General features: G+C 38.1%; 1 protein-coding gene across 1 annotated transcript; it reads right to left on the bottom strand.

Moving 5' to 3' along the window:
* Nucleotides 1-8,253: 8,253 nt before the first annotated feature.
* LOC103015962 (DNA-directed RNA polymerase II subunit RPB9-like) lies at nt 8,254-8,802 on the bottom strand. The gene is made up of 2 exons (XM_007178877.3): nt 8,692-8,802; nt 8,254-8,614 (listed from the first exon to the last, which is right to left on the bottom strand). Exons 1-2 carry the CDS (start codon nt 8,748-8,750, stop codon nt 8,296-8,298), a joined length of 378 nt encoding a protein of 125 aa, XP_007178939.1. The 5' UTR covers nt 8,751-8,802; the 3' UTR covers nt 8,254-8,295.
* Nucleotides 8,803-10,949: the final 2,147 nt, after the last annotated feature.

The following is a 10,949-nucleotide window of genomic DNA, read 5'->3' on the forward strand; positions in this document are numbered from 1 at the left end:
TGTAAGCAGATCTGTGCAGCATTACCCGAGAATGAAATCACGTACCCGTCTCAAGGGCTGGATAATGGACTTAAGGCACTCAACATCGTGCTGCACTCGACAATGCTGGTCCTATTAGTGCTGGTTCCTGATGAAATAACTCGAACATTCCTCCATGACCCTAGTGACAGACAGTGACTATGCCTTCCTGCCAGACATTCCACGCACAGGAGCGAGACTTCCTACAAAATAGTGACCCCCGCTTCCAGCTCCCTCTCAGGGAGGTGAGAAGGGAGGCTCAGAGAGGGCAGGTAACTTGCCAGGGTCACACAGCAGGGGACGGAGCTGAGCTTCGAAAGAGCGACTCCGGGGATCTGCCTCTTGGGTCTGAGACAAATTACTTAATCTCTCTGTGCCTCAGTTTCTGCACCTGTAAAATGAGAACATTCAAGTTATCTACCCATCTGGGAGAGTAGCGAGAACCCCCTGAGTTGATAAAGGTAAACCTTCTAAAGGTCTCACAGACCTTTGAACGTTCTGTTTTCTGTGCCTGGAATGTTCTTCCCCTATTTACATTTCCATCCTTCCCCCACTCTCACTTTATTTTTCCTATCTTTTTTTTTTAATTGCATTTTTTTCCTATCCATTGTTAAGGCTGGGTTCAAACATCATTTCGGAATGATGCTGTCTCTCATCTCTAACTATTGTCATTCGAAACAAATTCTTTTGTCCTATTCATTGCAGTTTGTGATTCTATGCGGACCCTTGTACCTATTTGATTAACATGTGTCCCTGTCCCGCTAGCTGGCTAGTCTTTGCACCCGTGAAAGTAGGTACCGTTGCTGGCTTATGCTCACGATTACATTCCTGGGCCAACCATATAGGAAGCCCTCAATATACAACAGGATAAACTGCCCATTGCATGAGGGTCCCTGGCTTTCTGAAGGGCTGCAGGAATGAAGCTGATGCTGGACTGAAGAATGAATGCTTGTTCGCTTCCCTCCGTAACTGCCAGGTTCTGTGACCAGGGTTTGCCAAGTCCCCAGCAGTTTTGCCTTATCTCCTTGACTGTGTTGTCTCACGTGCCTATTGAAGTAAAATATTGTACTCCCAACAAAATGATTGTGTTCCGCATAATGCACCAGTCATTAACTCGGCAAAGTTACTTTTCATATCACTCTTGAATGTTCATTGCTAGGTGTGTGCAGTGTTTCCTTCCTCTTCTGTTTATATCTGCATAACTGTGTGTGCTAGTTGTGCTATTTTAATTCTCTCTGTATATTTTGACTTTATTAATTGATTCCATCTGATTACATTAATCATGAGTAATTGAGATGTAAAATAGTTTTCAGCTGAAGTTTTTCAACCGTTGCTACAGTAGAGAAAGGGTCTCCGTCTCTAATGGCCAAATCGTATTAGAAACATATTTTGCCTCTGGTTCAATGTACGTGTGATACACATACACATGTATCTGATTTATTTTAATTTTTTACATAATTGGAAGTCACTACGCATTTTGTTCCACAACTGACTTTTACCAATAGACTTCGGAAACCTTTTCCGTGTCAGAGCTATCTTCTTTGTAAGCTGTCTGGTATTTCATATTATGTGTACACTGTAATTAATTTAATAAAGTCCATTTAGCTCGTTAGCAATTTTTTCACTATTACACAGACACATACAAAGCTGCAACAAGCAGCCTCTGCATAGATCATATAATACATAGGAGAAACTCCTAAAAGTGGGATTCCCAGGTACTTTGCTCAGCTTGTATGAGTCTCATTTTCATTTATTTTGCTACAACAGCATGTAGGTTGTTTGTTACAGTTATTCACTTTAGCACGTGTGCATGTGTGCACATGGCCTGAAGTTGTTGAACACACCACGGCAATGCTGTGAAGAATTCTTATGTGAGCCCTCCTATGCTATATACAATGTGTTTGCAAAGTTCACCCGTTTTCACCTGCATGCCTAAGAAAATAACAAACCTTCTTTTTGAACTCTAGTTACTTCTGCTGTACATCCATCCATTAGCAGGATAAACTGCTAATTTCTGTTTTACTTTGTTCTGCATTAAAGTGGTAAGAATATCAATTTTTGTTAATCTAGGGGTATTTTCCTTCTTTTAAAAAATTATAAAAGTGAACAGAAGTCGATCTTTCCTGCCTCTTCTCCATGTCAGAATTGCCCTCCGAGCTGTCCAGCGCAGTGGTTGGTTGGAAGCTTTAGTTTACGAATCAAATGGGCAGGTGACTCAGTATCTTCATGCCTCTCCTTTGCCACCTCTAAGATCGCTGCCTCATAACGAGTCAGGACAGCACTCAGGACAGTGAACACAGCGATTCTTCATGCACTGGTACCTAGGGGGTAAATAACAGAGACTGAAAATCTGATTTTGGATTCAGGCAAACCTGGAGTCAAAATCTTGCTCAGTTGCCACCAAGCGAGACAATTTTAGGCAAGTTAATAATTCTTGGATTCCTAATCCACGAATGAAAAAATGTAACAGTACATATTTTAGACAGTTGTTATAAGAGCTGGAAAAATAAAGGTGTTATATAGAGTGCTTTGTGCCTGGCAGGTAGTAAGCACTCAGTGACGGTTAGCTGTCTTTAATCCTGTTGTCAAAATATGGGGACAAAAAAATCTTATTGTCACACTTGAGTTGGAAGATAGAACTTGAGGCACTCCACAAATAAAGCTACCTCTAGTTTACACTCCCCAAATGACCAACCAGGCTGGGTGCTGAAAATTCATTATTTTGTAAGGGATTTTTGTACAAAAATACGCAAGATGTGTTTTCCCTGGAGGACTGGAGAATGTCTCATTTCTTCTGATTGACGGTGAGATTCCTTGAGAAAATGACAAAGTAACACAAAGTGGAAGGTGACCCACTCACCTAGCCAGTGACTGGGATTGGCTTTGCCACCTCCAGGACAAAGACCACAGCTATGCTGAATTAAAAATAAAGACGGAAGCCAGTAAACCCAAAGTGAATGGAACAGATTGTTTAAAGTCACTTTCCCTTATCTGTACAACACATGCATAAGATAATGCCGTTGACATTTTTGTCAAGGAGATGAGATGTGGACCCTTAGCATCACTTTAGATGGAAGTCAGGGGGAGGAGGATTGGCAGCGGGCGTGCCAGGACCCAAGTATCCGATGATATGACAGACACAGTGGAGGCCTTGCATGTTCTCGGCACCAAGTGAGTAACTGCACTCACGGCTAACCACTTGGAAGAGATAGAATGATCTGCTCAGCCCTGCAAAGAATTGGAGAGACCACGTATGTCCTAAAATGTTAGCAGTGCAAGGGAGCTTGAAGATGGTCTTGCTTGCCTTTTCTTCTGTACATGGTCAAACAGAAAAAGGACTAACCCAAGGTCAAAGGAAGAGGTAGTAAGAGGACAGAACTCTAAGTGGAATGTCCCCCATTAACAAGGGTGGGGGGAGTACTGTTAAAGTACCAGAGTATATTTTGCCAAAGAACGCCTCCTTCTTCTGCAGTTGAAGATATGTTTGACTTCTACTTCTAAACCCTCTCTGTAGCTATTGTTGCATCTTCTGTTCCCAGTTGCTTTTGGCTTGAGCCCCAAATGTGCTTTATTTAAGGCAAGTTCAAAGAAAGGTTCTCCACACTGTTAATCACTGGAGCATCAAACTAAAGGTACTTGAGAGAAGAAGATGAAGTGCTAGTAGTGGCCAATCTTGGTCTACAGCCCATTGAGTCTGAGCAGAAAATAAAAATGAAAATAAATCCACATCTAGGCACATATGGTGAAACCGGTAAAGGGCAAGGACAATCCCTAAAGCAACCAGCAAGAAAAGTCAGATTATCTGGAAAGGATGAACAATTAGGCTGGCAACAGACTTCTTGTCTACAACACCAAAGGCCAGAAGACAGCAGAATAATATCCTCAAATCCCTGATGGAACATAGATCGCAACCTAGTTCTAGACATAGCTAAATGCTGATTCAAGAGTGAAGTAAGACATTTTAGGCAAACAATGTCCCTGGGAGGTATCACTCAGGGACTGCTGCTTAAAGAACTGTTGGAGGGTATACACACAGATGAAGGACACTGAAATTTAGGATAGGGAGGGATGTGAAAAACAATGCTGGGAAAAAACAATGATTGATTTTGCATACAGATTTATAGCAAACTGAGTAATTATCATACAGATGAATTTGAATAGGTTTAGAAATAAGAGAATGTTATACCACAATGTCATGAAAGATAGGAGAGGGAATTAGATGTTCTATAGTTCTTGTAATATTCAGAAGAATAATCATGTTGACTAGAGTTTGTTAAGTCAAATATGTATTTTAAAAGTGAAGGAAACCACCAATGAAGGGATAATTTAAAGAAAAAAAACAAGAAAGAAAATCCAATGAATGCAATAGAAGGAAAAATAAAGGGGAAAACAAGAGTTAAAAAGCTGCATTAAATAAAAAATAAGATTATTGGATTAACCTTAAATTTATCATTAGTCACAATAAATAAATGAAATTTGCTAGTTTTAAGAAAGATGTGTGTATTAGAGTAAAAACACTTTCCAGCTATATAATATTTTCAAGAGTTACAGATAAAAATAATAGCATGGAGATATTGAGAGTAAAAGAATTAGGAAAAAAGACAGTAAAAGTAAACAGTTTAAGTAGAAAACCTCAAGGAATCTACAAAATATTCCTAGAAATAGTGGGTTCAGCAAGGTCACAGGATATAAGACAGACAAAGGCAAATTAATACTATTTCTATATACTAGAAATGAATGTATGGACACCAAAATTAAAAATACAGTGCCATTTATAATCCCTCAGAAGAATGAAATACTTAGGTGTAATGAAAACACCTAATGAAACATGAACAGGACTTGTATGCTGAAAACTACATAACACTGATAAAAAAAAAACAAAGGAAATTTAAATAAATGGAGAGATATACAGTGTTCATGGATTGGAAGACTCTGCATAGTAATGATGCCAGTTATCCACATATTGATACGTAAGTTTAATGTAATGCCTATCAAAATCCCAGCAAGATGTTTTGGGTAGATATAGACAAGATTATTCTAAAATGTATATGGAAAAGCGAAGAGACTAGAATAGCTAAAACAATGTTTTAAAAGAGTAATCAACTGGGAGTAATCATTCTACCCAATTTCAGGACTTACTATATAGCTACAGTAATCAAGACAGTGTAGTGTTGGCAGAGAAGCAGACACATGGATCAATGGAACAGAGTAGAGAATTCAGATACAGACCCACACAAATATGTCCAATGACTTTTGACAAAAGTGCAAAAGCAATTCAATGGAGGAAGAATAGCCTTTTCAACAAACGGTGCTGGAGCCGTTGGGCATCCAAAGGCAAAAACAAAAACAAAAACAAAAAAGAGCTCTTGACCTAAGTTTCATGCCTTATAAAAATTAAATTAAAGTGGATAAGGGATTTACATGTATAATCATAAAAGCTTTAGAAAAAAAAGAGAAAAAAAATCTGCAGATGTAGGGCCAGGCAAAGAGTTCATAGACTTAAGATCAAAAATGAAATTTGTAAAAGAAAAAATTGATAAGTAGGACTTCATCAAAATAAAAAAAAAAAAAAAACTTTTCTGCCTAAGACATTGCTAATTGAATGAAAAGACAGGTTACAGAGTGAGAGAAAATATTTGCAAATCTGATAAAGGACTATTGTCTGGAATATATAAAGAACTCTCCAAACTCAACAATAAATAAACAATCCAATTAGACAACAGTCAAAGACATAAAGAACATTTCACCAAGGAAGATATACATACAACAAATAAGCACATCAAAAGATGTCAGCATCGTTAGCCACTAGGGAAATACAAATTAAAACCACAATGAAATATCACTACACAGTTATCAGAGTGGCTTAAACAAAAGACAGTGTGTATCTGTTAATCCCAAACTCCTAATTTACCACCCCCCCTTATAGATAACAACAAGGTCCTACTGTATAGCACAGGAAACTATATTCAATATTTTTAATAACCTATAATGTAGAAGAATCTGAAAAAGAAAAAAAAAATATGAATCACTTCGCTGTACACCTGAAACTAAAATAACATAGTAAATCAACAATACTTCAATAGAAAAATAAAAATAAAATAAAATGCAAAAATAAAAAAAAAGATAGTGACAACACCAAATGGTGATGAGGAGGTAGAGAAACTGGATCACTCATATGTTGCTGATGTGAATGTAAAATGGTACAGCCACTCTGGAAAACAGTTTGGCAGTTTTCTTAAAAACTAAACATGCAACTACCATATGACCCAGCAATTGCATGCCTGGGTAATTTATCCTAGAGAAAAGAAGACTTATGTTCACATAAAAATCTGTACACAAATGTCGATAGCAGTTTTATTCATAATATCTAAAAACTGGAAACTACCCAGATGTCCTGCAATGAGTGAAGGGTTAAACTGTAGTATGTAATACTACATAATACTACTCAGTGATAAAAAAAGAACTAACTTTTGAACACACAACAACCTGGATGCAACTCTAAAGAATTATGCTGAGTGAAAAAAGTGAATCCCAAAAGGTTAAGTACTGTATGATCCTATTTATATAACATTCTTGAAATGAGAAAATTATAGAAAGGGAGAACAGATTAGTGGTTGCAAGGGGCTAAGGAGTGGTGAGGACAGGAAGGGGGTAGGTGTGGCTATAAAAGTTGAATGCGAGGAATCCTTGTGAATTTTCTGTACCTTGACTGAACCAGTGTCAATATCTGGGTTGTGATATTGGACTACAGTTCTGCAAGATGTTAACACTGGGTGAAACTGGGTAAAGGGTACATGGGATCTATTTTAGTTGTCTCTTACTACTGTATGTAAACCTACAATTATCTTAAAATGAAAAGCTGTTTAAACAAAAAAGCAAACAACTTCCACCTATTTTCTATTTACAAGGGACATATTAATAAATAAAGATAATGATACAGAAATGTTGAGAGTAAAAAGATTAAAAAAAAAAACAGTAAAAGCCCAATGCAAAGGAGAGATGGAACAGCAATATGAATAGCAGAAAAAATAGACTTAGAGACAAAAAAGTATTAGGGAAAATAATTTTGTTAGATAGTGTTTAAAACAACAACGATTCTCTAGGAACATAGAACAATCCTGAACCTGTATGTACCTAACAACATGTTTTCAAACTACATAAAGGAAAAATGGGCAGAACTATAATAATAATAGAAAATTTCAATTATAGTGGGAAATTTTAACATCTCTCAGAAACTGATAACTCAGGAAGACAAAAAGTTATTAAGGAAAATTCCAACAGTAAAAATAAGCTTGATCCAATGACTTATATGAAAAGGAAGAGTGAGAGTGACAGAAAATGTAGAAATATAAATAACCTTGTTAAGAGTATATATAGCACAGCATTTTTTAGGGGGGGATCTGGGGATCTGATTGTTTCTCAAACTTTGCAATGATTTTTTTCCCCAGCTTCATTGAGATGTAATTGACTTATAACATTATGCAAGTTTAAGGTATACAATGTGATGATTTGATACATGTATATATTGCAAAATGTGTATCACAATAAGGTTAGTTAACACATCCTTGTTATGGTGAGAATTTTAAAGCTCTACTATCCTAGCAACTTTCAAGTGTACAATAGAGTATTGTTAACTATAGTTACCATGCTGTACTTTAGATCCCCAGAACTTACTCATCTTATAACTGAAAGTTTGTACCCTTTGACCAATATATCCCCATTTACCTTAACCCTCAGCCACTGGCAACCACCATTCTTTCTGTTTCTATGAGTTTGATGTTTTCAGATTCCCATATAAGCGAGATCATGCAGTATTTGCCTTTCTCTATCTAATGTATGTATATACCACATTTTCTTTATCTATATTCATCAATCAATGGCTTAGCAATTGTGAATAACGCTGCAGTGAACATGAGAGTGCAGATATTTCTTTGAGATAAATAGTGATTTCATTTACTTTGAATACATACTTAGAAGTGGAATTGCTAGATCATATGGTGGTTCTATTTTTATTTTTTTGAGGAATCTCTATGCTGTTTTTCATAGTGGCTGCACAAATTTACATTCCCAGCAACAGTGCACAAGGGTTCCCTTTTCTCCACATTCTCACCAGCATTTATGTCTTGTCTTTCAATAATAGCCATTCTAGCAGCTGTCAGGTGGTATCCCGTGATTTTGGTTTGCATTCCCTTGATAACTGGTGATGTTGTCCTTCTCTCTCTCTTTTTTTTTTTTTTTCATAGAACACAGCATTTATTACACAAGGGGGAGAGTGGTTCACTCGGTCCAGCAGTGGCCGCAGTGTGGGGCCGTGCACACGTAATACAAGCGCATGGCATCCTCGGCCCGGGTACTGTGTGACTGGAAGAACACCGCCTCCTTGTGGCCGCACTTTTGGCAAGGGTGGTCTTCGGTCCGCGGCAACGTGGGGTCCTGGGACACGTCAGCGATGATCTGGGTCAGTTCGTCCACTTCGTGCGTGATTTTGTTGACGTAGATGCAGCTGTTGTCGGCTTCCTGCTGGTAATCACAATTCCGGCACGCGTACAGCAGAATGCGGTTCTCCTTGTCCTCCTTGGGGTAAAGCATGTTGTTACTGTGGGGAGGGGGAGGTCAGAGGTCAGTACTGGGGCCACTACTTGCTCCCCTTCCACAGTGCTGGCCGGGTCTCACCATTCCTGACAGAATCGAATACCCACGAAGCCCGGCTCGTAGGTCCCATCGGGTTCCATGGCGACTCACTGCCCGCCTAGCCTTCAGCGCTTGCTCCGCCGCGCGACAGGTAGGTCATTTGTATATCTTCTTTGGAGAAGTGTCTGTTCAAGTCCTCTGCCCATTTTTTAATCAGATGACGATGGTGATGGTGACGGTGATGATGATGGTGACGATTTCTGCTGTTGAGTTGTATGAGTTCCTTAAATATTTTGGATATTAACCGCTTATCAGACATATGTTTTGTAAACATCTTCTTTCATTTGTAGGTTGCAGCACAATGTTTCGATCTGCAGATGAGAAAGTAAAAGTTCAACCGCACCTGCTTGCTTAATTGTTAATGTCTCTGTGATTTACTGAATCTATCCAAGGCACTGAGCTGCCACTGGTCTATTTCAGAGGCTCCTGAATGCTTACCTGTAGGTCAAAGATAGTTTGTGAGGTCACTTTCACCAGTCTGCAGCAAAATGAGAAAAATAAGAGAGAGATGAAGTATGATTTCATGGTGGGGACTTTCTTTGTTCATCACTGTGCCTTTAAAAATGTCCTTTCTCCTACAAAATGATGCTGTTGATGTTATTATGTTTATTGTTGTTCTAATTTTCTTAACGGATAAAATTCAAAGTTTGAAATACCTAAAAATTGCAAATATATATATATGTTCATCTTCAATTTTTTAAGTATTTCGAACTTTGAATTTTATCCATTAAGAAAATTAGAACAATAAACGTAACATCAGCAGCATCATTTTGTAGGATAAAGGACATTTTTAAAGGTACAGTGATTAACAAATAACACAGTACCATGTGTAAAATAGATAGCTAGTGGGAACATGCTGTATAGCACAGGGAGCTCAGCTAGGTGCTCTGTGATGACCTAGATGGGTGGGATGGGTTAGGGAGTGGGAGGGAGGTCCAAGAGGGAGGGGATATATATATATATATATATATATATATATATATATATACAGATAGCTGATTCACTTTGTTGTACAACAGAAACGAACACAACATTGTAAAGCAACTATACTCCAATAAAAAATAAAAATTGCAAATGGATTATGACTCTCTTGTTCTTCCTGATTCTCCTCAGTACACAGATCAGAGTCTGTGACATTGGGTGTCTTTTGTGTTATTTGCCATGGCAATTTGTTCCAAGCATTTTTACAAATGTGGCCTTCCTTTAAACGACCTTGAGGCTGATGACACTACACCCATTTACCAGAAGAGTAAACTGAGTCTCAAAGATTTTTGGGAACTATGGCTGCCTTGGATTTTTCACATTTATCATTTGACTCCATGTTCATGTCACTTTTTCAAGCAAACTTACCCTCTTCTTCCATTCCCCAAGACATATTTGAGTTGGGTTTCTTTATGAATTGATGCTCTCCAAATCTTTGGGTTAGAGGTCTCACAAAGGCACACCTAGTGTAGAAATGGTAACTGACATGATTTATTTCAGGGGAGGGAGTTTCAAGCTCTCTGCATTAAGGTCCTGTCAATATGCCCTCTTAAATTATATGCTTAAGAGAAGAAGCTGCTTTAACGAAAATAGATCCTAAACGACATGTTATTCTTTATAATTGGACCAAAGATCACAAAGAGCATACACTTACAAGATAATCTGAAAATGAACGGCCAAATAATATAATAATCACCAAATCCTTATTACTTGAAGCCTATACGTGCCAGGAGGCCCTTTCTCCTTTGATGATCAAGCCTGACCCCTATTAATTTTAATAGGAGTTAAGTAGTCACATCAAGGAAAGTATCAGTGAGTACTCTTGGCAAACCAACCCCGGAGATTAAGACCTCCACTTTCGGCTTTCTGCTGAAAATGTGACACATCGCCTGATGCTTATCTGCTTTTAATTGTGTGTTGTGTGTGTATGTTTTTCTACCTTCTTTTTGCAGAGGAGGCAATTTGCAAATCGTTGCTATGTGCTTCCCTACAAGGAAGAGATAAATTATGTGAGAGGCTGTGGTGTTTGGCCTGTTTGATATCCTTTGCTGATAAATTGAAGTGTACCTTCATAATTAATACCCAATCTTTTCTGATTGACTCCATTGCACTAAAGCTTGAGGACCTTACTGTAATGAAAAATGATTGTTGTGCTGCGCCCTGCCTTTTCCCCTCTTTTTATCTCTCTCGTCAAAAATATGCACGGAACAAATCTACTGGAGGTTTTGTTGGACAGCGTCAGAAAGATCTCTCGTTTT

This window comes from Balaenoptera acutorostrata, chromosome 3 (assembly GCF_949987535.1).
Source record: "Balaenoptera acutorostrata chromosome 3, mBalAcu1.1, whole genome shotgun sequence".
Classification (NCBI taxonomy): Eukaryota; Metazoa; Chordata; class Mammalia; order Artiodactyla; family Balaenopteridae; genus Balaenoptera; species Balaenoptera acutorostrata.

Bases quoted from the DNA above. Each gene is read 5' to 3' on its own strand.
- LOC103015962 (XM_007178877.3), bottom strand. From the start codon at position 8,750: ATGGAACCCGATGGGACCTACGAGCCGGGCTTCGTGGGTATTCGATTC. The intron at 8,615-8,691 runs GTGAGACCCGGC...CCCTCCCCACAG, and splicing joins ATTCGATTCTGTCAGGAATG to TAACAACATGCTTTACCCCA.